The 26,336-nt window shown below is 45.5% G+C and overlaps 2 protein-coding genes across 2 annotated transcripts; both read right to left on the bottom strand.

Annotated features, from left to right (window-relative positions):
* Positions 1 to 855: 855 nt before the first annotated feature.
* Positions 856 to 14,162, bottom strand: map3k3 (mitogen-activated protein kinase kinase kinase 3). Its single transcript, XM_076142868.1, has 17 exons — positions 12,885 to 14,162; positions 10,074 to 10,156; positions 9,420 to 9,541; positions 8,648 to 8,688; positions 8,140 to 8,239; positions 7,717 to 7,830; positions 7,454 to 7,574; positions 6,658 to 6,791; positions 6,431 to 6,504; positions 6,247 to 6,314; positions 6,066 to 6,161; positions 5,812 to 5,973; positions 5,506 to 5,654; positions 4,618 to 4,749; positions 4,239 to 4,368; positions 3,949 to 4,126; positions 856 to 2,973 (listed from the first exon to the last, which is right to left on the bottom strand). Exons 2-17 carry the CDS (start codon positions 10,075 to 10,077, stop codon positions 2,745 to 2,747), a joined length of 1,854 nt encoding a protein of 617 aa, XP_075998983.1. The 5' UTR covers positions 10,078 to 10,156; positions 12,885 to 14,162; the 3' UTR covers positions 856 to 2,744.
* Positions 14,163 to 14,552: 390 nt separating this feature from the next.
* limd2 (LIM domain containing 2) lies at positions 14,553 to 24,655 on the bottom strand. The gene is made up of 4 exons (XM_076142916.1): positions 24,493 to 24,655; positions 17,749 to 17,793; positions 17,432 to 17,568; positions 14,553 to 17,326 (listed from the first exon to the last, which is right to left on the bottom strand). Exons 1-4 carry the CDS (start codon positions 24,583 to 24,585, stop codon positions 17,167 to 17,169), a joined length of 435 nt encoding a protein of 144 aa, XP_075999031.1. The 5' UTR covers positions 24,586 to 24,655; the 3' UTR covers positions 14,553 to 17,166.
* Positions 24,656 to 26,336: the final 1,681 nt, after the last annotated feature.

Here is a 26,336-nt window from a genome sequence, read left to right as displayed (position 1 = left end):
CCAGTGACATATCCCGGTAAAAATAAACAAGAATATAAAAATAAAACTGACAAGTAAAGCAATTCTAAGGGCTGGATGAGCAAAAACAAGACTATTGTAAGACTGCGAAGTGAAGGGAGACAATTACCGAATAAAATGGCATCACAGACTACAAAGCCTCCATCTTCCTCTGTTGCAGGTCATTGTAAAGGGAGCAGGAGACTACAGATGCATAATTAAAAGTCCTTTGCTTAATTTAAGCTTTCATCTGAAAACCTTTACAATACATCAATGAACTGAACACGTTGATGTACTTCTATTCTCTTTCTGACATCCTTAGCTTTAACATAATGACTCCTACATGTGTCCCAGTAGTTTATACTTTGATGGAGCATGAACACAGTTATTGATGCCTTAGAATTACTCTGCTACTTATATTTGTTGTATTGCTCCTTCAGCTACCATCACCTGTCACATGTGAACATTTACTCACTCCTGCACCTGACTGGTGGTCTGTTATTACTACATTTAATCCAACACTGATTTTGTCACTACTGCCTAATGGTGATACACAATCATGTTCCCTCATCCGTAAACGTCATAATCAATACATCTCTGTGTCACAGCCAGGCGAGAGAAGGGGCCCTTTGTTGGGACACAATCCGTGCTCTCATCTCACGGGCAGACGTGGCAGTAAATATCTCTTCTTCCTGTGTCTGCCTCCTGTTTTTCCCCATGAGAGGAGAGAAAGAGAGAGTGAGAGCGGAAAAAAGAGGAGAGGAAGGAAAGAGAGCGAGAAGCCCATCAGTCAAACAGCCTCTGACTGCCAACAATGAACTCAGTCTGCTGCGTCTTAACAAAACCAAATACACGGGATCAACTTTTAAAAAAAACAATGTATTTGTTTTGATGTATATAATATATATAAACACTGTCATTAAACATACTTTTCTTTTCTTACTGTAAAATAAATTTGATACATCAGACGTTGCACCGCAAGTCCTGTCCTGATACATAATCATACATTTACATACAAACATACATATTTAACTTCTAACCAACTAGTTTGTTTTCCTTTGCTTAGCCCAGGGTTTGCTCACGTCGCTCACATCAACACTGAGCTGATTTTGTTTAGCTGCCTTTAGCCTCTAGCAGCAGAATTCATTCATCAGCGTTCCGGCAGTAACGAGCATTTTGCCCAGAAAAAAATCATTCAATACTGGTTGTCTGAACCCTGGAATAAACAAAATCGTCTCACCGGGCAGAACAACAGACTCTGGCACCCAGCGTTGGCTCCGATCCTGCTCATCTTTGGCTCACACACACACAAGCATCTAATTGTGTTTTAATAACACTGAGATCTAACGGTTAAACAAAATAATTCCCTGTAATTTATTCTTTCGGCATTCAACATCTACAACAGCCTCATTCATGAGAGCTCCGGCAAAGTTTCCAAAGAATAAACGACCTGTCAGGTAATATTATGGTTTAAACGTATAAGCTGAGGATGTAGGGAAAATGTTTTACGCTGCAGCCAGAGTTTGCGTTCCGCCCGTATTTCATTTATAAACCCCAATTCTGTAACGTCTGCAAAACCAGCTGCTTTCAATGTTTTCCATTAATGACACCATGTCCTGAAAGTATCTTTAGCTTTGACACAGTCTGCATATAAAAAATATATTTATACATATTATGTTTATAAAATCAAATTCAGCGGACATCGGGGTATAAATAAAAGCCAAAGATTTTCACATTCGAAGTAAAAAAAACAAAACAAAAACAAAACCCCTCCAATTTGGTAAAGAGAACAAAAATCTTACAACATTCATTTTACATAAAAGTGCAATCTGATCTTTAATGGATCCTTAATCTAAGGCTTCTCAGTCAGGGGGTGTTTGGGCCAGACACACACACACAAACCGTTTGCTCTTTTAAATTAAGGCCTTGATGTTGTATTTTCCCGTAAAAAACAAGTCATCTCACTGTCACATATTCAGAACCCTAATCATCCTGTGTATGTCTGTCTTTGGCACACAGCGGGTGGCGAACACATGATGATGAAGAATAAGGAAACAAGAATAAGGCACGAAGGATCTGCGATGTTGACGTATTTCAAGGGATTGTGATTGCGTTGCGATTGCTTCAAACTTCTCTCTCCACTCGACACATCTATTGCGGTCTGTCTACATTTCCCTGTGGTAAATGTGAAGCTGTGTTTACTGTTGTTGTTTGTTAAACTCCAGTGTCTGGCCCTTTATACAGCGAGACAACAGCATGTCTGCACTGTTTGAAGAGTGTTTCGCCATTAAGAGTGGACGTGTCTTAAATCTGGATCTGACAAAAAAAAATGCAGGGACGGAGATGAAGGGAGCTAAAAAAGAGCTAAATCTTTCTTGTTAACACCGAGGAAGTCCCAGCGGCGTTCAATATTCACTGGGCAAAGTTTGGCTTTGAATACTTGTACTGCTTAATGTTTGATCTTCTGGTTTTCCTCAAAACTGCCCGATGAGTGAATTCAAACAGACGACAGTGTGTGCGAGCCAGACAGGTGCTTAATCTGTATTTTGTCTCCTCCTGGTGGAGACTCTCGTAAGACCGTCAAACAACATCTGGCTGTTCTTTGGAATTTGTTGAGTTGAATGGTTTAACACTGACATTGGACTGGGTTCTGTGTCCCAGAGAGCCTGACTGTGGACTCCTGAAAGCTGCAAAGGACCCAGACTACTGTGCTACATTGGTTGAAGTTCAAAGATAGCAGGCGTGTTTCAGCACAGGATCTGGGAGAAGGGATGTCTGAGCAGCTCCTCGGCACTGGGCCTGTGTTTTGCCTCCACAAATATGCAGTGGATGAAGTCCCGGGACTGATCCGAGGTGTGCGAGGGCAGCAGTGGGTTGGTGGGCTGGGTGGCTATCTTAAATATGGCTGCCATAGCCTCATATTCGGCCCAAGGAGGCTTCTCTGTCAGCATCTCTACCACCGTACAGCCAAGACTCCTGGAAAACACAAGTGTGATTGTTTTGAATCAACAACAAAAATGTGAAGTGTTTTAAAGTCTGGCTATCTGAATAACCGTTATACATTTTAAACAAGTGCCTGAATGGTTGAAGCTTGAAGGCCTGAAAAGGGAATGAAGAACATACCTGCAGTTTAAGTGACAACTAAAGCTCAAATCCTTTGAAGCTGCAAACCAGGTGCAGCCAATTAAGCATAGATAACAAGCTGAGTCAGTTCTGAAGGCAGAAGGTGCCTGAAAACCACATGTCCAACAACCGGCTCTCACACAAATACTGTAACTACTATCAGAAAACGGGTTGGACACTGAGAAGGAGGAGAACTTCAAGAACGTAGGGATGCATTATGGTCCAAAAATGCCAGAAAATAAAGAAGAAGCGCTGAGTTGAAAAAGATATAAAAGACTCTTCTCAGCTGAAAAGTTAATATTGGGCTCGATGAGGACCAGTTGTGGCTTAAACGCAGAAAGAGCAAAAACAACACCTTTTACACAAGTTTAACAAATCATATATTCTGTTTGTATTGTTTGTGAAGTGTCAAGGAAGTTATTAAGAGTAGAACACATTTCTGAAGTCTGAAAGGCCTCAGTTTGATCTTTGAATGATGTCTGTTGGTAGAAGTATGCAGAACTAGTTACAACAAGGCCTGGCTTTGGAGGTGCAAGTTGGCCTCTTCGGAGCTTTAATCGGGCAGGAACGTACCAACCTCTGGCCCTCAGCCAATTATGTCACTATCGCAACTCTCAGACAGCAGGTGTGTTTTATCGTTGCCCTGTGTGGGAGTGTGATGGTGCTTCTTAGAACAGTTATATCATCCACGTTATATCATCCTATTAACAGTCAAGAAACTTGTAACATCCAGGGACTAAGTAACTAATACTAATGTTACCATAGACAAGAAAATCTGTTTCATAAGACGCAACCCTAGATTAAAGCCCGTCTAAATCGCGGCCTTACCAGACGTCTGCCTTCCTGCCGTAGCCCTCTCCGCTGATCACTTCCGGGCTCATCCAGTAGGGGGTTCCGGTCACAGAGCGGATGCCGGTGCCAGACATGCAGATGGTCTGCAGCCTCTTGCTGGCACCGAAGTCTCCCAGCTTCACGTTGCCCGCTGAATCCCGTAGGATGTTGGCACCTGAGGACAGAGAATGTGTAAATATGTTTGTGTGAACCAAAGCAAACGTTTTTTCCAGACTGCAGACTATTTCACATGTTGTAAATCTATACTGTTGTAAAGACTGGAGCACCTTTGATGTCCCTGTGAACAATCATGTTGCTGTGCAGGTAGGACATGCCCTCCAGGATCTGTCGCGTATACTTCCGGGTCACGTTCTCTGTCAGGGCCCCGTAGGCCTTCAGCTGGTCCTTGACTGACCCCTGACAGGAAGCACAGAAACACACGCTTTATTTTCCTTCCTAAGGATCACTGATCTACCCCATCGCTGCCAAACCTCTGAGCCAGTGACATGGAGTGAAGGGAAATGAGTTAAGGAGGCAAAGCCAAAACCTGGCACCTTACTCAGAAACATGGCTGTGATGCATTCAGAGGCTGGGGGGGGGGGGGGGGGGGGGGGGGAGGGGCATCCGTGTTTCATTTCATAAACACTAAAGGCGGCTGGGACTCACCCCTGGCATGTACTCCATAAAAATGGTGAGGGTCTTCTCATTGTGGTCCCTCAGACAGCCATAGTACTGGACGATGCGCTCGTGATGCAGATTCTTCAGGAGCTGGATTTCACACTCTAATGCGCTCACCTCCTGTAAGCAATCACAGAGAGGAGCGGATTCACATTTGTCCTTTCGGGAACAACAAACCTTTGACCGCTGACTGAAAATGACGTCATGTCGTCACTGACTGCAAACAAATGTTACCGTAAACACAGGGCATGATTAATGACAGCAGGTAGATTCTGCCAAAAGGCTCAGTTCCTCAGAAGAGGTTTGTGTGTTTACTTTGTGGAATGAGGCCATCGCCGGCATATCAGAGAGAAGAGGGAGGAAGAAGAGATGAAGGGGGAGAGAGATGTGAATAGAGACGTAGCAAAGGCCGATGCAGGGCACGCAGGGGTGATGGGAGGCCGAGACAATTCCAACAACCTACCCCCCCCCCCCCCCCCAAAAACAAGACCGCACTTCTCTCAGACACAGGAAGTGACATTGCACGCTTTCTCTGCGGCCGACAGGAAAAGGGGAGAGGAAAGCAAACCCCTTCCTCACATTCCTTAAGTCCTTTCCTGGAGATTAATTTCTTAATTTGTCAGGAGTTAATATTAAACCTTGACCTCAAAACTCTGAACTGAGTTGAGTGTAAGCAGGACTTTTCATTCATCCAAGCCATGCAAACCCATTTAACACACACAACAAATGATCTCATGCTTGAAGCTTTCAAGTGTTCTGAAGTGTGTCGAGTGTTTTGAATATTTAATGTGTAACAGAGGCGGCAGAGAACCTTGAAATTAATCTATAACAACGCTCCGGCTCTGCTCCGCTCCGCTCTCATGTTCAGCATCTCACCTTGCTGGTCTCAGGGCTGTCGGGGTCAAACTGGACCTGTTTGGCTGCCAGCTCTCTCCCCGTATCCACGTCATAACACAGATACACTCGCCCGAACGCTCCCTGGCCCAGCAGCTTCCCCCGCCGCCAAGTCACCGGAGCACTGGGCGCTGGAAGACACACACACACACACACACTGTCAATTGCGGCTAACTGTACATAGACATTTAACAACCCATATTACTTCCCTTTGATCTGGAAATGGAGTTTGTGACTTGATTGAGTTTAATTGATCAGTACGACACTGATCAGTTCCCTTGTACTTACACTTATGTGCGACGGATCGCTCCTGGGGGCGGAGCCTGCCCTGGGCATCGACCAGCTGCCAGCTGCCTAGACTCTCCTCGCTGCCGTTAAGCGACCGCCGCGACGGCACCAGAGTGAACAGGTTCCCCTGAGGGCGGCGTATCCGTGGAAACGTGCGGCGACCTGAAGGACAGGCAGACAGGCTGAGGTTAACGTGACACTGAGACAGACCGCGGCCACGACACGACCACCACGGGAGACGCCGTTTGCTTTACCTTCGCTGTGGTCTTTATGGTGCAGGGAGACGTGGTACCTGCGGGGGTACGTGCCTCCTTTCCCCACCACCCTGTCATACACATGATTCTCCCTGTCTGAAAGCAAGCAAACACACAAGTTCAAAGGTCAGACAGATTAGGCAGCCATCCAACCGCAGTGGCTCAACATGGCAACACTCACCTGAGCCCTCCTGACGATTATCGGGGTAACACTTGGCTCTGTGCATTCGAGACTTCCTCAGCGAGGGGCTGAGAGGTGAAGAGAGAGAGAGAGAGAGAGAGAGAGAGAGAGAGAAAAAAGAGTGAGAGAAACGCAAACACAGATGGAAAAACTGAAGTGAACTATGCAGGTGTTTGGTTCTCACTTGTCTGAGTTGCTGTCCAGAGACTGACAGCTTCCAGAGACGGAGTTCTCTGCACTGCTCCAGGGATCCAGCACCTGTACAGGACACACACACACACACACACACACACACACACACACACACACACACACACACACACACACAGAGTTTAAACTTTAATAGTCTAAGGTAATCAAACACACAATGATTTCTAGTCTAGGTGGATTTCCTCTCTAATTGTGACTCACACACTGATCGCTGGTCTCGGGGATGAACTCGCCCTCGCTGTTGATGCTGGTGTAAGAGCCTTGGCGGGCGATCCTCTGCTGGCGCTCAGGCACATAGCCAGGCGGCGGGGAGCTCCGCCCTGTGTTCTGAGAACCTGGGATTAGACGAGGGGGGGAGAACATTTGATAGGTGAAATACCGTTGTACAGGAGGATGCTGGGATGTGCGCGTTTCACAGGGCCGAGGACCGCAGCTTTGACCACATGCGCTCTGAAATAATTATAGGAGCGTCTCTTTTCCGTTACGCTGATTGTGTTGTTTCACTGTGGGGCCGATCATGCAGACGTTGAGACGGCGCTCATACAATCGTGACTGATGTGATACTTGAACGTATAGAACGTAGATGAACGGAGTGTTTCTGTTTTTACAGTCTGCTGTTGTCCTGCAGGGCCAGATCTCAAGCCCACTTGTAGCCCCCCGCACAAGCCCCACACAAGCCCCCCCTGATCACACTAATAGCATCTCATAATCTGATTGGCTGTTGGCCAGCGAGCATTGTAGAGCGGCAACTGGTGAACAGGAAAAGGAAGAGGACCGAGTGCTACAACGGGAAGCCAGAGAGAGAGAGAGAGAGAGAGAGAGAGAGAGAGAGAGAGAGAGAGAGAGAGAGAGAGAGAGAGAGAGAGAGAGAGAGAGAGAGAGAGAGAGAGGAAATCAAAAAAGAAGAAGCCACAATGACATTTCCACTTTTGCGTGCGTGTGTGAGAAACAACCTTCTTTCAATTCTTAGAAACACATATAGGGCACTTCTGCGTACCGGTTGACAGATGGCGCCCCCTGGGCTCAGAGGCCTGGTACGCCGTGCTCACGTCCCCTGTGGACTGCGAGGCCTTGATCCTCACCTGTTTGGCCCCCGTGTGGAGCGACGGAGGAGAAGCCTGAAGAGGAGCCAGAGCACAAACCGTCAAACAACTCAACTCAATCAGAAATAAATGAGGAACTGTTTTTTTGTGACTCTGTGGTGAAGAAATCGCAGTGGTGTAATGGTTCACTGTCAGGGTGTGTGTGTGTGTGTCTCACATTGCTGTGCTCCTGTGTGAGCAGCAGGATTCTGATGCTCTTCATGTTGGAGCTTCGGTCCAGCAGGTCGATGGCTTTGTCCAGGTCTTCCTGACCTCCCAGAGGAATGGACAACTGCCAGGACACATGCACGCACGCACGCGCACGCATACACGCACACGCACGCACACACACACACACACACATTACAATACAAAACACAAATGGACAGATACACATAATCACACGCAGAAACACAAACATGAGGAACTACTTTCACATAAATACAATAACAGACAAGGAAACACACACAAAGATACATAAACACTCACGCATATGATAATAAACACACACACACACATTTGTTGATACAAAGGCACACGCTGTAGCACACGCAGCAACACTTCTACTCTGAGTGTGTCCTGACTGTGAGACTCTCTTTACCTCATTGTTCATATAATGTAAGTCCAGCAGCTGGCCAAAGACCGTCTTGACCTTCTGTTGGATTTCCTCAAAGAGCACCGGCCGCCCAAACATCAGGATCCTACACGTGAAAAGACATTAACACAGCTTTTAAGTTCAGCACACACACACACACACACAAACACACACACACTGCCCTTTTCTGTGTATGTAGATTCCTCTAACTACACCTTACATAGCTGTGGTTTGTGCTGGCAGCACAGCCTGACCACAGTCCTTTCCACTTCCACACTCCAGCTCACATACCAGTCTGAAATAAGTGCCGGTGTGTGTGTGTGTGTGTGTGTGTGTGTGTGTGTGTGTGTGTGTGTGTGTGTGTGTGTGCTGACTTTTGGATGTGCTCTTTCTTTCTCATGAGCTGAAAGTGAGAGAGTGAGTTTATGTCCTTGTGTTTATACTTACAGCACTATCTTACTTACACATAAACTATGATGCCTACAGACTGGTAAACACACACACACACACTCACCTCCTCTCTCCAGAGAACTCAAACTTCATCCTGACGTCGTCCTGAGGGGGGAACAGGGAGCAAACAGCGGTGAAGCGAGGCGTCACAGAGGTCATCAGAGCGTAACATGTTTTGATTATGGAACGACGTTGCCGCCGCAAACAAAGTCAAATGAACACGGCGACTACCAGAGAAGAGAGATTCCCCCCCCCCCCAAGCATTTGGACGTCTGGTGTGCACATGCGTCAACATCTGCAGGTCTCACACACACACACACTATTTGCTGAAAAAACACAGTGTACCATTTCCAGTCATCGTTTATGAAAGCTCAAGTCCACTGATAAGAAGGAATCAGAAGTTGTTGCACTTGGAAAATCGCCGTGGAGCAGGTGAAGCGTCTCTAGTTCCCCGTCTCTCTACCTGCACCGGGTCTGTCTGCACGCTGGCCGCCATGATGTCTGCGCAAACTGGGCCGCTCTCCGCAAACAAGAGTGTATTTTTATCCGGAGCTAATTTTACAAATATTTTAAAATAGCTGAACGCAATACAGGAAAAGCATAGCTGCGGCCGGTTGCCTTGGGAACTGACCTGTCATTACGCTTAATTATCTAACTGTTTTGGCCAGGGGGAAATACTATAAGCAACAAGAACCGCACAGTATATCTGCTTCCCCGCTGAGACAGAGGCCATACGTTAAGGATTTATACAGAGTGGACGGAACATAAATGTGAGCGGGCGTGTTGATTTATCCACGCCTCAGCTTCTCGCCCGTCGGACCTAAGCAGCAGCTCACCTGTCTGTTGACCTGCGCCGGCGTCTTGGTTTTGCCGCTGTCGTAGGACGGCACGGGCTGGCGCCGCGTCATCTGGAGGGCAACCAGGTCCTTCATTATAGAGTGCAGAGCCTGCCTCTCATCTGGAGGAGATAATGGGTTTAGGGAGAGGATGGGAAAAATGGATGGCCTGTCTGTGTGTGTGTGTGACAGAGAGAGAGAGAGAGAGACTAGAGCACCTAGGCACTTAGCTCTGCCCTGAGAGGTGTGTGTAGACAATTAGTCAGTCATCTTTAACTGCAGCCATACTGAGATGATCCCAGGGTATCGGAGGCAGGGAACGCCGTGCAGTGTTTGTGATTTGCCCATTCCCACGTTTGATCTCAGGACACATTCTGCCTTGGCTGGATTTGCTCACCGAGAGAAAATATTCTCCCTGTGTAGCTTGGACAGACATCATACAGCCCCAGGGCAGAGGAGAGAACCAGACCCCCGTCTCAACAAAACTGAAAACTAATCCTTCACCCGCCGGCGTCTGGACCGGCCTCGCACAGCCTCTCTAACCTCAGGGATGAGGCTGATTCAGTGTTGTTGGTGTAAGTGCTGCGTCTGTTTTGATCTCATCGCCGTGCGAAACCAGACGTCTGTCTAACATCAAAGTGTCAGGGGACTTACTCATTGTGGTGATGTCTGCATACGTGGTCCACAGAACAATCTTCAGTAAACACACGTCCCTGCAGGGTCAACACACCGGCAGCCTGCACACAAATATCCACTTGTTAATCCCTTTTGGATAAAGCAAGAGCGATGAAGAAACAAAACGCTGCACTGCAACCTTATTAGGTCATTAATTTCTATGAGGGATTATTTCATGTGACCCTCAAGAGAAAACCTAATTGTCCTCTCATGCTTGATTCCTACAGCACACAGACTAAAGGATTTTAGATTGCAGGCCTGTCTAAATGGTTAAGTGTGCACTGCATGGGAGAATGTGCGTGTGTGTGTGTGTTTTACCCATGAAAAAGAGCTGAAACCCAAACCTGCTGACACTGAGCACTCTGGCTGGTTCACACTGATTTTTATGGAGAGCATTGTGCCATTTTAAACACCAAACAGCCTTGAACGTCTCGTGTTGCACAAGCTGCAAACCTTTATCTCGGTATTCAATATTGATGATGACCGCTGATTGGAACTTTTCCTTAACAAGCTGCAATATATCTATGTAAAGTGCATTACTGTGGATATCCGAGGCGGCGTTAGCGTCATAAACTCAGGCATTTCCTTCAACAGAACGGTGGAGCCAGATTCGTACCAATAAACACTGTAGCTGAGGCTAAGTAAAGGCCTTTTCGGACAGGATGGGTTTTTACGTGTGGCGGTGATGTGAGGACATGCAAATGTAGTTGCGTGATAACAATAACAATAACTGGACGGACAAACGACACGTCCTCACACTGAATCCCATCTGAAAAGGCCTTAATTCAACGCGGATTGCAAAAGGCATTGTTGTGATTTTGTCTCTGACTTTATCATAATAAACAGAAAAACTCTACATAATAGCTTTCATGAGGTCGTGTCGTGTTCTGGTTTATCTGAGCTGGCGACATGATTTGTTTGTCTCTCTCTCTCTCTCTCTCTCTCTCTCTTTCTCTCCATAACATCTCCGATCGATAACTTCCTGACCGCTCCGCACACACACTGACCTGCAGAGAGACATAAAGGAGAGTCAGTGCTGTAAACACACGCTGACCTGAGCTTGACCCCAACATGGAAACACTGCAGCAAATCAAGCTGCCCATATTAGTGGCGTGATTAAGTGGCTGCTTAGCCCCGTCAACTAATTATGGACACAATGGTGACAAATGAGAGCGTCGGGGACTAATTTGGCAGAGGGATGAAGCTCGTCTGAGGATGAGGAGAGGAGGCCCTGGAAAAGAGGAAGAGACCTTTTGTCTGAGGAGAAAGCACGGGAACGAAGCGGACAGCATCATCACCTGAGGCAGCAGCTCACTGACCCTCTGGATCTCTGGGTAATAATCAACCACAGGAATGTCGGGCACGTCCGCCTGTGGTCGCCAGAGCGTTGCCACGTTGCTTTCAAGCTTCCTCGCCGCTCTCATGTTCCACTGCCAATGGATGAGATTCCAAAACACTCCGGTACTGCAATCCTATGAACCCCCTTCGCTAAATATCGCTGAGTTTATGAGGTGTGCAAGGTTTGGCGGTTTGCATGTGTGCACCTTCCAACTTCATCCCTCCACCTAAACGGAAACAGTGAGGGATCTGCGGAGGGGAACTCCACCAGTTGTGTACCTTTTGCGGTCAACAACACAACAAATAACCCTTTATATCCTTTGCCAGAATAGTCTGTTCTCCCCACGCTTTTCTCCTGATTTTAATTACCTACCAAGCGGAATGTGGAGAATTCCGTGGAGACAGGCTGTGCTCTACCACTCCAGTCAGCTGTGCCCGCTTTATTTTCTTTGTATCACATTTCTAGGACTAGCGGGATTTACATGGATTTTCCTCCCCCCCCTCTCCTCTCTGTCTGCTTGGAGAGGTGTTTAGTCTGAGGCTGTTTTTCCCAGCTACAGTTCTCGCTCTGTGCCGGGCCAGGGATGCATCTGGACTCGGTGCTTCACAGCTGGCCTGACATCTCTCTTGTTTCAGGTGCTCAGGTGCAAAACACACATATCAGTGTTCCAGTCAGGGTAAACAGCAAAGGAATGGAGACAATATGCACTTTGTTAAGTCATGTGTGTTACATTACGCTCATTCCAAAGGAAATTGTGCCCAATATCAGTATCCTCCGTACACAACATATGTTTACAATCTGAATGCAGCTGATCTTTGATATTAAGATGACAGAAAATTCTCGTGAAGTCCCTCATGATGAAGCAATCATTTCACAAACAGCAACTAAGACACAGAAGTGACACATTGATAACAGACAAGAGATTTGTGCAGAGAGAAGTTGTGAAAGTTTCATATTCATGCCAATATGAATATGTTTAATGTAATAGTAATAGCTGTGCTGTAATAGTGTTTTTGGAGCCATTTGGTCATTGTGCTCGAACATCCAGGTATAATGATGCTGAGTGTTATGCAACTTCTTCACAGTGTTTTTTTAGTTGACGGTCTGGTGCAGGAATTAATAAAACATAATCCAGAAAAATGAATCTCACATATAATTTCATATAATAATAATATTCTCAGGTAGATTGCTAGAAAGAAAAGTGTCACCAGTGAAGTTGATACTATTTGGAATGGTGTTAACTTTATGACCAATTGACATGAGCTGGCCATGTTTTGTTTGCTTTTTTAAAAGACGATTTATACTCAGTGGCTAAGTGTGAAGACTGCATCTTTACACATTGTATCTTTTACACGGTGACACGGTGTTTACGATGTCATGTCCCACACCTCCTGAACGCAGCATCAATCACGCTGCAACACCTATGACATAGGTCACGTGCTCAGCCTCACCTGTGTGTCGGCCTCGCTGACAGCCGCTGCTTGGTCCCCGCTAGCGGAGCCTCCTGGCGGCGGTGACGCAGCAGGACCGGGGACAGTCACCGGGGACAGTCCGTGCGTGTGCGGGCACCATGGCGGGTTAGGCCCCCCGCACAGGTACGGGGGCTGGTCTCCAATGGCAGACTAATAAAACACTATGATACGTTCCAGGACAGTTCGTAAATCACACCGTCACATCAACCAGCTGTGAGCGTTAGGGAGAAATGTTCCAGCGGGTAGAGCCTACATCAGACTGATACAGATGTTACCCAAACACAAGCTTCTGCTCCACCGCGGCAGTCTCGGAGCTCTTGGAAAGCAAATTTCCAAAACATTTTCAGCAGCAGTCCCGCTGTGTGTCAACGCATTTAGACACGGAGCCGCAGCGTATAGCTGAGTGGAAACTTCTGAACAATCATAAAAGGTGCAACAATAACCGTATGGCCTGGATGAAATCCATTTAGCACAACAGAGGAAAAGCTCGTACGATTTCCGTGATTTTAATGGACCCTCTTCCTGCTAATTTAGCAGGTTTCCCCTCTATGCGTTGCCAGATGTTATATGCTGAGACTATATTTACCTGAACAACTAAACGCAGCGTGAAGTAAGCAGAATTTGCACTTAAACGCATCCATATAAAAATACATATAGGCCTTTCTCTGGCCTATTACTAATCTACAGGGGGTTTGAATCAAAGCGCGACACTAAGGAGACGACTATGTTCGAGTTTTCAAACAAAAATCGAACGAAAGATCGATAGCGACACGAATCAATGACTGTGAACGCTCTATTATGCACATTAACACGAACTGTTATGACAAAACAAACTAAGACGGGTCAAGTACATCGAGGCTCAACTTCGCACAGAATCGGACAGTGTTTGGATCCGACGGTCCCTGTTGCATTCACGCAGCAGACCAAGTGACAAAAAAGTGAAAACGGTTTGCATTCTTCGTGTTCGCAAAGTTTTCCAACGATGTGTACAGTCCAAGAAGTAAAAATGTTTAATCCTAATACGTCAAACTTCCTGACAGAAAACTATCGCTACCGGAACCCGCTCTTATACGTCCAACAAACGGCGACAAATACACTCCATCATCAGGGTCACGTTGCTGGATTCCGTGATTGTCCGTCGTCCACACGTAAATTAGAACGTGGATTTAGTTTTTCTGCTCACTAACTACACAAATTAGAGCCGTGCAGCGTCGGGAGCGCGCTGTTACTCGGTCGATGTTTCGGAGCTGGAGCGCGCACAGTATCATTATCGGGGCGGAGCAACGGAGACGCTTTCATGTACTGTTGGAAATGTGGCTATTTCGTCTTTCTGCGTGCAAGACAAAGAAGTAATGTTGGTCTACATCAGTGGTTCTCAAAGTTTTTCTTTCGCGCCCCCCTTTTATAGATCATAAGTTTTTGGTCCCAGTGGTCCCGGTGGCCGGACATAACCTAAAAGCAAAGACATGTTGTCAGTGCCGTTCCTGGCGCCCGCGCGCGCAAAAAGGTTCCGGGTTTAATATCGTTCCCCCTGTAACCCCCCTGTAACCAGAGGTTTCCCCAATTATTCGCGTATCAAATTGATTAAAAAACATACTGCTCTCTTTTTTACTTTGAAGATGCACAATAAACAACTACACAAAATCCCTCCATTAAACACCAGCATTTTTATTTTTTCCAAAAAGCATGTAAAAAAAAAGAAAAGAAAAAAGAAAATGCACAATAATGATTGTGTGTGTTGGTGTAGAAAGAGGGCGCTTACATTTGAAAATGCTGTATTCTCATAGCACATGGGAACAGTAACTAAGAGGAAGGGAGACAAAAGACTGTTGACACAGTCAAAGCATCCTTTTGCTGTAAGGCCACCTCAATCCACAGGTCAAATCTGTAATGTACAACACGTTTGGAAAAATGCATACATTTATACGCCTCAAAGATGATGGTGACACCTGCATTGAAAACTAAGAAACCCACATTATCGCACAGAAATGAAATGACAGATTTAACAGACAAAACGTTTAACTGTAATCATTCACCTGAGCCGCTTGGCACCAGTGTAAAATGTACCATCTTTGTTCTGTTTCACTTTAAAGTTGCAGTTCACAGGTTTTACAGTTGTACCTTGGCGCGCTGCGAGTAAAAAAAATGACAGGAAGGACAGGGTGTCCTTTGTAAATGCAATACTCTTGATTTCAGAGGGTTCATTTCAAAATGAGAGATAAAATATAAACTGTACACTGTCACACACAGTGGAATTACAATTGTACACGATTTCGATCAAAAGTGGATTGGTCGGAATAATGGCTGCTGGTTGAGTGGAGTTATCCAATGTTGCAATAGTGGGACTCAAGAATAAGTGGTTCTGTTTTGAAAAGGCAAGATCGGGTGTTTTTTTGTAAAGATCTGTGCACTCAGAGGTCTTGTTTGGAAAAAAGTAAGGTCGACTAGCTATTTCTAAGGCTTTGCGTTTAAAAAAGTAGCACATATCTTTCTCTTAAGTTTAGCTTTCTATTCTGCACAGCATGCTCAAATTCACAGTAAACCTTCAGTCACAAAATATATTGTGTCATTCAAGTGTCAATTCTCAGCTGTATTGAGATATTTACTAAACTGAGACATTTTAATGGCTTTAGACTCATTCTTAGCGCAGAATGAAAAAATAGACATGGAAATCTTGTCTGACTGAATTAATTTAAGGTGTTGCAATTAAATAACAATAAAATCAAAAGTGACTGGAGTGCAGCAGCTGCACTGCAGACTGAGGCAACGTATTTATTCAAATACATTTGAATGAAAGCTATAATGGGATGTCCAGGGGCATTTCCTCTCACACTAGACACCGTCACACTTTCCCCAGCAGGGGGTGCTCTGCACTGGGCTGCGCTGACAAACGCCTGCTGTGTGTTCTGTTCCTTTTATTAAGGAATAGGTCCTGCTTGCCAAGAAGCATTTAGCAGATAAGACAGGAGATGAGACCAGGAAGGCATTTAGTTAAAGGCGAACGCTTACTCGATGACACTAGAGGGAACGAACAAGACAATATGATCGACTGTATCTGTCCACATATTAACAAAACACTTGAATTCAGCAGGGTAAAATTAATCACCAGAGTCCAACAACTGACTAGCAGGATGTGACGAAGGGACAAAGTTATGGGGTTTGGGGCTCCTCGTCCATACACATCCCATTTGTGACACTTGAAATGTAATTTATAACCAGAAAGTTTCACATGTTGAATGCATCAACTTCACATCAAAGAATGATGGATGTTTACAGACAGAGCCTATGTTTCCCTGTGATTATCAACAGCTCGTCTGGAGATCAGTGTGTGCAAGACGGAGTACAGTACGTTGAGGCTTCACAAATCACAAACTACAGCTCTATGTACAGGTAGTATACAAAACACAATCTGAGACAGCCATTAATATTTCCACCATAAAAAGCTCAGAGAGGACCAATGTATGCCACCACATCCATTAAATCCAAACCCAAGATTAAGAACTTTAAGAGCAAATGTTAAATATAAATGAAAGGCATACATCATCCATGACAAAAGATCGATACACTCACAAGATGATAAGGCTATTAAGACCCACTCATCCCAACATGCAAGAATTAAAAGTGTGTGTTCGTTAAGAATAAAAAAAACCTGATGCAGTGGAGCGACGGAAATAAAAACAAACAAACTAAATGAACGCAACAGAAGAGGTGAGGTGTTGCCCGCGTGTTTATTTTACAGTACGTTGTACCCTGTTTGTACTCCAAAAGTGTGAAACCTGACTAACTTGACAGCGTATCCGACGGCAACGTCTGGATACTGAGGATTTATTACTTTGCTTTGTGTTTGGTTTGAATGAAAGAAAGTAAAAATGTTTAAAATCCTGACCTGAGTGTATGCTCTGCAGCAAAACGTGGATGCTGTGGAACGCCTGAGCATACCGTTTAGTTACTCTAAAACAACAGGGTGCAAATTATTGGAAATTAAAATGAAAAGTAAAGAAATCGTAATTGTACCCCCCATACAAGAGAAGGCGTTTGGTCACAATCAATTAATTCCCCCAAGAGGAATTTGGAAATAAGATTAAAACAAAATACAGACATTGATAAAACAAAGCAAGAACATCCCCAAAATTCATTTGAAGTGACAAATTATGACCGACCAGTCCTTTCCTAGCTATACATGTACCTGCTCTGATGTTGATAATGTACAAGGAGGGGAGAGAAAGAAGCTAAACTGGGCTGGAACGCGGGCGAGTCGTGATTACGGCGTCTTTGTTTCGTTCTCTGTCTCCTTAGAGGCCCAGAGCTCCTTGTGTTGTTTGCGTCCAAAGCCCTCGTCGTAGTTGCCTTTGCTCTTGAACAGCTGCTGGAAATGGGGTTTGCAATAAAATTCACCTTGAAGTGCTGCGAAAGTGCCAAGGCTGCAAAGAGGAGGGATTGCACAGTCAAATACAAACAAATGGATGCAGGAAGGCCCATGTGAAGGGAACACAGGAAGGGAACACAGTTGTCGGCTACATAGTCACCTGAGTTTGGTGTTGCAGTGCTTGCAGCAGAAGCATGTTGAATGGAAGATGTTGTTGTTGGCAACCAATCTCTCCATGGGGTAGACCGTCTTCTCACACGATGTACACACTTCCTTTTGGGTCTTGAAGCTGAAGGACTGAGCATATAAAATAAATCATTTTACTACCAGACTCAGGAACAGAGGCTGACCTCAGCCTTGACAAAAAAAAAAAAAACCCAAGAAGACAGAAAACGCAGGAAGGCGACTTTTGTTTTGTGCCGAGATCAAAGGCTGGAGAGAACGAAGTGGACCAAGGAACAGAAGAGGCATATTTACCTTAGATCTCTGGACAGGTTTGTCTTCGGTGGCGTTTCTGTTGTCCTGGAAAGAAAAAGAAAACTTGTTAGAGCGTCGAGGTCACCAGCAATGATCCTCCAGTGCATCTTACCATGTCAGGGGAAAACAAATCTCACCTCAACCTGCAGCAAGCCAGAAACGGCTCTGAACAACTTGGTAAAACAGCACCACCACAAGGGAGAAGCATTTGTATTGGACACGCCTATCCAAACAACTTTCCATACGGCATTAAAGTCAATTTATTTTTGTCCAATTTCCTGGGTCTGCGTTTAAAGCTTTGTTCCAGTGCGTCTTCATGAGGAAAGGTTTGATTTGCACAAAAACAGACAAGGCCGCAAAAACACCAAAATGGAACGTTGAGAGTTAAATATGAAGGTATTGAATTGCAGAACTGTGGCCAGAACCGCACGGTATTGAACGCTCAAGTTGTCCTTATGTGACAGAATGAGCTCAGTATGATCAGATTCATTCCAGGTTGTGTCCAAACACCAGCGACAACAATTTAAGTGTAAGGGTGAAACTGCAACACGAGATGATTGTGCATTTCCCCATCAGATTACAAACAACTGAAATGTCTGTGTACAAGGATGTATGCAACATCCTCCCATTGACCCTGCTGCTAACTCAGTGAGGTCCATCTGATCCCTCTCTGCCCCTGCGGTTCAGTTGCATCCATCTGTCTCTGTGCACCCCTGGGGGAGGTTCAGGTGCCTTCTGTCTGGTCATACGAGTCGAGCTGTTGGACTCTCAGCATGGGGCCGGCGTCCACATAACACAACAAACCCGGCATTAGCCTCTAGATAAACGTAACAGGATAATGTAGTATTTGTTGGAACATCACTGGGCCTCTATACTAATAAGCATCAATGACTGTAAACAAACTCCAGCAGGAAGTAAACGCATGGAGTCGTGATGCTGTCTGCGTCTATGCAGACCGGATGAGATGCTTTTAAAACGTCAGGCTCATTAACAGCGAGGCCATGCGGCTTCCTGTAAGATGCAATCATTGTCCGAGCCCTCCTCTTCATCCTTGGGTGATAGTGAGCGAGGAGGCTTCGCACTCGGCTTGTTATCTAGCAGGCTGCATGCTCGACTGCAGGGAACCACCACTTCCTGTTCGCTGTACTGCCACTGCTTAGCCGATGGGGGCTTTGATACACTTGGAGCGATTTTCATACAAAAGTGTGAATCTGTTAAGTCCAAATAATGTGTGTGAGGGGAAAGCAAGCGCGAGAGGAGAGAAATGAGGTTGATAAGCGCTTCGTCTTTGCATTTGAAATAAATGGAGCCAAAAAAGGAAAACTTGGACAGTGGCAATGTTCTTCTAGAAAAAAAAAAACACACACGACTGGTTACCATATCAGGATGTAGGCATGCATTACACACACAAACCCACAAAACCCTAGTGCCATCTTGTTTTCCTTTGCCTTATTTGTACATGAGTCTCCTTTGCCACCAAACAGCTCAAACGTAGCAGGAAGTTGTGATGACACATTTCACTTCCTCCCTCCCCACAGAGCTACAAAAAGGGCTAATTAACTTAAACCCCGCTTAAATGAAAATCTAACTGGCGCTACTGTCAATGTTTGAGCCGCCATGTACGAGAGAAACGAGACGTGTGATCGCCACCACGCCAGTTTACACACACATGACCCAAAGATGCTCGTGTGAAGATGAAGGGTTTGGTTTGAAACATTAACTGGGTTGGTCACAGCAAACAATGTTTACTGTGGAGCAATTCGACATGCAAGAGTTGTGTTGTGTGTGTGTGTGTGTGTGTGTGTGTGTGTGTGTGTAAGGGAAAGAGGCTGAAGCCAGCTGCGAGTGAGCGTCAAACCCCACAAAGAGCACTTTCAAGCGAGTGTTGAAACCAGTCGTCCCTGCAACAGAGGCCGGCCTCTTACCTCACCACATCACTCTCCCACAGTCTGAGGGCTCCACTTTTAATTCAATTTCTCGTCTCGGCTGGGTCATTTTGAGAAAAGGTCAAAATTCTCGAGAATAAACGTGCGGCTCTAAGGTTTGGAGGGAAACAGACGAGCTCTGGGTGTGTTACCAACAGCTGCTGCTTCCTTGTAGCTTCGGGGCAAACATTCCAGGCCCTCAGTCGACAGGATCATCACGCGGCATCTCGCACGTCATTCTTCAATCTCACTACTGATAATAACAGATTAAAGTATAACTTGACCCATCCACGTCCTTCATGCTGACACACTGGCTGCTCTCCACCCTGGGATATAATGACTTTACTCCTTAAATTCTACACTGGTGGCTCTCTTACTGTGCCCTGGTGCACTTCTTTGATCAGTGAAGAGGTTGAAGGATCCTGTGTAACAAAAACAGCCACATAAACAATCCCTTCTCCCTCTTTTAGGGCCAGGAGAGTTTCAACAGTGACCCAAGTTGGATGCTGCTTATCTGGTCAGGAAAAGACGCAACAGCGGCGGAATCGGATGATGTAGTTTTATAGCGCGTGCGACCTGGAGACAATGCGTGAATGCAACAAACCAGTCAATGCTCCGTCTAATAAAGCTGACGGATGTCAAACAGGCTCCGCAACTTTACAGCACGCCAGACGTCTCTCGTGCTTACAAGAGACACAGGCTGATGTAGCCCGCAGCCATTTAGAAAGAGTCGCAACAACTCACAGCCAAGACAAAGGCGAGGGTGCAAGGTCGGCGTGTTCAAAAGGGAGAACGGGGGTTCAGACGGGATCGGGCTTCTTCTTCCCTTTTTCTGTGTGAAAGCTCGCAAACAGTCGGTAAATTCAATCGCAATAGTCCGAACGGAGAGCCTGAATAGCTGGGTTGAGTAGACAATTTGCAGCATCGGGCCATACAAGGGAAGACATTCTCCTATGTTAACAGACGGACATTAACACAAACAAGGCTCCCTGCTCTCCCAGGCTTTATTTTTAGAAGCATTTGAGTCCGAGTGGAAAGCAGCGATCAAATGTGAAGCACCTCATTCTACAAGCACGTCGCAACGGTGCTAATAAGCTCATAGAGGAGGAGAACATTACAGCGTTTGGGTCAGGGTGTACTGGTCTGGACCAGACTGATCCTACCAGAACACCGAGCCGCTGCAGGGAAGTTTAAACACCTTCGCCTTTGACAGCTCCACGTCTGTCATCATGAACTCTCATAAACACAAAGGAGACTTAGGCAGATATGTGAAAAACAAGCCCGGGGAGAAAATTACAGAGGGGAGGATTCGAGCATGCTCAGACGTGTGTGTGTGTGTGAGTGTGTGTGTCGTGATGAACCAACCAATGATAAGATGATATGAACTTTATGAAATCAGGACATCGGCCTGCAGATGAAGCCTCAACAGATTTGTCCACTGGGTAATCTCAAGTGGTAGTGTGTGTGCGTGTGTGTGTGGCAGTGTTTGGTCAGCCGCACTACTTCTCTTCCTACTCTCAACTTCCCGTAGTCAACAGCAAACAGGGAATTTTGCTGTGCTTGTAGTACAAGAGTCACAGAGTGTGTGTGTGTGTGCGTGTGTGTGTGTGTCTGCCGAAGACAGGCCTGGGAGACGCATTCATTTAGCTTCACTTCCTGTCTGCGGCGGCCTAGAGGCTCCACGTGTAAGCTCAGACGTATATGCAATGTAAAGCAGTTTCAGTATGACGTGAAGCAGCTGACAGAATGTAAAACCTAAATGTTAAGCTTCTTCCATTAGGGCCATGTAGAAGAAAGAGCCGCACAGATCCGTATTGGTCCCCTGGTTAGCAACAGATGGAGAAGAAGGTTTAGTTTCATCGTAGAAAAAGTAGCCAATGCTACGAAATTTCCCCGATTACATTTGTGAGCGCAAGCGAAACCAGAATGTTCCCCTTTTTCCTTCACGATTACAACCAACTTCATTCAGGGGTCTCCACAATTATGAGCTAAAAACAGAGTAGACGAGTTCCTTAAAGACTAAAATATACATTGAGCAATAAATATTTGAAGGAAACGTCAGCACGAATTCTGTCCAGTGACCGTAAACGGCTTCAAAATGATGTAGAGTCAAAGTATCGCCACTGTTTCTGTTTTATGGCTACATGAAGAAGAGCAAACCATAAGTGTCTTGTGCAGGAATGTGCTGAAGACACACTGCTAGTGTCGACTTGACAAAGCCAGAGACCCCTGCCAGCTAATACCTCTGCTGAAGGTACAAACATCCCTCAGTGCTGCAGCTGCTCAGATGTTATCAGACGGACGGGAGGAGAGGGAACATCTCACAACCTCCAGGACAGGAATCCAGGGCGACATGCCGCTGCCTGTCCTGGAAAAATGCTAATGCAAATATCTGTTCCATCATCCCAGGCTGCATACATTACACACTCCACGCGCCTCAGGAGCGCCGCAGACTACCGTCCATCTGTAGCTCTTGTTTGAATGATATCATAAGGGTCACAGGATGTGAGGACTGAGTAGATAAGACTATATTCAGGGTACAGCTTAAGGATTACTAAGATAAGGTGTTTCATGTGAGTCACAGTGGGCAGATTTCCCAAAGTACTTGACAGGCTTCAAACCGTGCCTCTTCATCTGCTTTAGACTCATGACACTGGGGCCAGTGGGAGACATTACATGGACTTTGGCCTGTTTTTGGTTAAAGTCAAACTGTATTAAAGTGCTGACAGCCAGACAAGCAAGTAATGGGAGTTTAGTCAGGATCCAAACAGCCATTAATGTGTACTAAAGTCCCACAGAGCTCCTAAAGGTCCACATTTAACTAACAAACAGGCTGGGAAACCTGGACAAACACCGTTCACACACGTATGACTAAGAATGTTCTGCGGTAATGGAAGTTTCGTGGCACAACTTAATGAAACTTAATGAATTACCCCCAGGGGATGAATGGAGTCCCAATCTATCCATCCATCTGTTATGAATGCACAATGTTGAAAAATGAAATGATGAGATAAAAGAATGTGGTAAGTCCAAGTCAGAATGTTTTAGAACAAGTTGAGACAAGTATAAGAAGAAAAATAAGCAGTTAACACAAAGGAAAAGGAATAAATTGTGTATTGAAGTTTAACGCCTCAGGGTGAAGATTCGTGAGCCTGTCAAACAAACGACTGTTTAGGTTTCTGGACTGACTGACTGACTGACTGACTGACTGACTCTCATGGATGCAGCGCAGCTCGTGTGCAGCCGAGGTTGTAAAAGAAGAACAGAAAGAAGACGAACAAGAAGAAGAAGTTGCGAAAGAACACCGCCTCATCGAGACATTTATCCACCTGGCTGCCCTAATTTCACTCCTTAGATAGAAACGTTTGGTATTAAAGCAGAAACACACGGCGGGTAGGAGAGAGAGAGTAATTAAAAACCATTAATCTGACCGTTTCGCCCTGCAGCTTTAGCCTGTGGACCTACTTGTGAGCCATTTGATATTGTTCTGCTCGTCTGACAGTTAGTGAACCCCCGCCCCCCCTTTCCCCAACATATGGCCCCTGTGACACAACAAATCAGCTTTTTGTGTCCTTAATGGTAATTGCTTGACAGAAGAACATATGGCAACACAGTGAATGTTGATAGGCACCGCTAAAGCTTGGCACAGATCTGCGTTATGATATTTTTTTTGGGGACAAGCGAGTCAATTGAACTTCAGCAGCCTCTCAAAAACCCACAAAATTAACGTATCGGTCAATACACCGGCATCAATCTGTGCTGTCAAGTTCTGACTGAATTGAGCTCCACAGCAGCACATAAACCACCGCACACTTGCTTAAGCCTCGTCGCCATATGCCAGGGCTGTAATTACAGGCTGCTACAGATGTGGTGCCCTGGATGAATGAAAGTGGTTCTTCCAGACCACAAAAGAGGTTTGTGGAGCGCTGAACAACACAAACACAAGGGCAACAAGTGAGTATAAAGTCTGGAATAAGTGGATTCTAACACTTTGATGTAGAATGGTAGGATAGAGTTGAATCCAGTCATTCATAATGTCACTTATGGATTTGAATGAATTTGTGTTTGTTCCCAATTTAATAGGATCTTGGCCGCTTGTATCCGAGGGAGAGAACCATTCCTGGTTCATCATCTATTTAAAGGTAGAGTAGATGTTTAAACAACAACAACACACACTGCTGCTGACTCTCAGATCACACCAGACAAATGTACCCACATACAACAGTACACACACATGTTTGAGGCCATTCCACTGTCTGCTCCAGCTAAAGAGCTTTATGTAACACCAGGCAGGTTGGAACAATTTCAACACCTAGACCACAACTGAAACCAGAAACCTCGTCCACATATTGATTTACAAATCGCCACACATCGATTTACGAAAGATGTCGTAAATAGAAAAAAAAGGCAAGAAAATAACACAAAGCCGGTAGAGATGGGGGGAGGTTAAAGGTTATATTTTTAACAGTGTACCGTGATATTAATTAGCACGTAAGCTAGCATGGGGCGTTCAGGGGAGCGAGGCGGCGAGCCATCAAATGCTCTTTACCGTGGAAAACAAACCCGCGCTGCGCCTTTTCTGCTTTGACTACACGCGTGATAAATGCACGTTAAAGATCAAGCACGGGAGGTCGACGCAAAGCGGCGCCCGGTGATGTAAACCTGCCGTGAAGGGTTAGCGAGTGGACGGACATCACCTCGGCTCATGTCACACACACACACAAAAAGAAGAAGAAGAAGAAGCCGAGAGAGGAGAGCGGAGGGTGGGGAGGCTGCAGAGACCCACACGGTCCGGAGCAGAGGAGGGGGAAACGCTCACCATTGATGCTGTTTGTGTGCGGCGCGCCGTGCCGTGTGGTGAAGAAGAAGAAGAAGCAGGGTCCGGTGTGGAACTGGAGGTCTGCTCGCTCATTCGATTCTAGAGTCTCGCCTGCGGGTTTGATGCTCGCCTCGGTGCCGGTGAGCTCAGTTCTCTCGCGCTCCCTTTTATCACCTCGGTTTTGTTCTTGCAGCAGGATGTCGCACGCGATTGGCTCCTGTCTTCTCCCGATGCGTTCACGTGGTCACTGGACAAATCAACACCGCGAGTGGAACTTTGTGTGTCCTTTTGTCGTGTACACGGTAATTGCCGGTAAAGTCGTATTAATAGACTAAACTAACGATTGTATGTCTTCACGCAACACTGTTGTTCTCGCTAATTTACTATCTAGAGTGGATGGAGAATGTGAACTACTGTGATTTACCACTTAAGCGCAGAGCCATAAAATAATACATTTATATTATACATACTTATTCTGCTGAGCTCATCCTAGCAGTCAGCATCGCCTATAATACGTCATTTTAATTCAAGGAGATCTGCAGTCGTATATCCGGGCGTTAACAATGACGATTGCTCTGTACATCCGACCGGCTATAACTAAGACTGAACACTCAGTAAGTAAAATTATCATCTAATCCACACTCAATAAAGACATCTTTTTTTGTCTCGTCCTGAGTAGAGCAGATCTTCCGCTTGGTTCATGAGGGATGCATATACATAGATAAGGGGTGCTTGATATTCCACTGGAGGCTTTGTAGACTTACTGGGGGCATTCATACCCACGGGGAGGCTTGTTTTCTGTGTGAGGACAGTGAACCATCCCCTCCAGTCTGATGGAAACTCTACACCCAACGTCTCCTGTCCCTGCTGATCAGATTGGCCCGACGAGGTGGAGTTGTTTGATTTCGTGCGTGTATCCCCGTACGTCATACAGTATTTGAATTGGGTTAAGGCGCTGGATCATGCTGTGGTCACAAGCTTAATTCCTTTTAAACCATGGTATTTGTTTGTAGAGATCTTTCTCCCCATACATACTGCTCATGAATTTGAATTATTGCCTCATTTGTGCTCAGAGGTAATGTTCAGAAAGTGGTTGTCTTGAGACATAGAACAATGTTTGTTTTTTTATCACTGTATGAAATAGTTTTACACTTTCTTCCATACAGTTCATTTGTTTTAATTGATCATAAACTGCACATTTTTTCCAGCGGTGTTTAATATTACAAGGTGTACTTAAAGGCACCATCTGCCCCTGTTGCTCCCCTCCTTCATTGTAATATCAGCATTTGTATTATTTTGAAGATCAAAGCTGAACCAAACTGTCTGTGTCTGCCATGTCTTTAATTTAAAATAAACCTGATATATTAATGATCTTATCAGTTGTGTCTCATGTGTTTCATTTGGTCTATACAGAAGACGGAGTGGTAGAAGGGGTGGCTGAAAAACGTACAAACATGTGTTTAGCTAAGGTGACCCATTGCCTGGTAATTTAAACCAGATGTACAGATTCTTCCTTTGAATTGAAACAAGAGTAGACTGGTTGTGAATGGCGGGGGGTGCAGTGTGTTTTTCATGACCTGGGGTGGAGCTTAATGGAATGGAACTCTCTGGCAGATGTTAGACACTACAGTTTCACCTGCCAGGTAAACAGCAAAGACGGAACAAAATGCGCTCAGATGTCATTGCTGGTAATGTTTACCAAATGCTGAAGAAGTGCCTGATTGAAACTGTGAAGGCCTGAAAACATTTTGAATGGTTCCTGTAGTTAGTTAGAAAGGGCCTGAAGGAAATTTGAATGTATTTTAACAGGGAAAAGCTGAAAACAGGTCAGGGCCATGTGGAGT

The sequence above is a fragment of the Genypterus blacodes genome, unplaced genomic scaffold, assembly GCF_046128005.1.
Source record: "Genypterus blacodes isolate CSIRO-AG114 ecotype Tasmania unplaced genomic scaffold, CSIRO-AGI_Gbla_v1 ptg000022l_1, whole genome shotgun sequence".
NCBI classification, from domain to species: Eukaryota; Metazoa; Chordata; class Actinopteri; order Ophidiiformes; family Ophidiidae; genus Genypterus; species Genypterus blacodes.
Note: the sequence above shows the minus strand (reverse complement) of the source record. Positions and strands in the feature narration are given on the sequence as shown.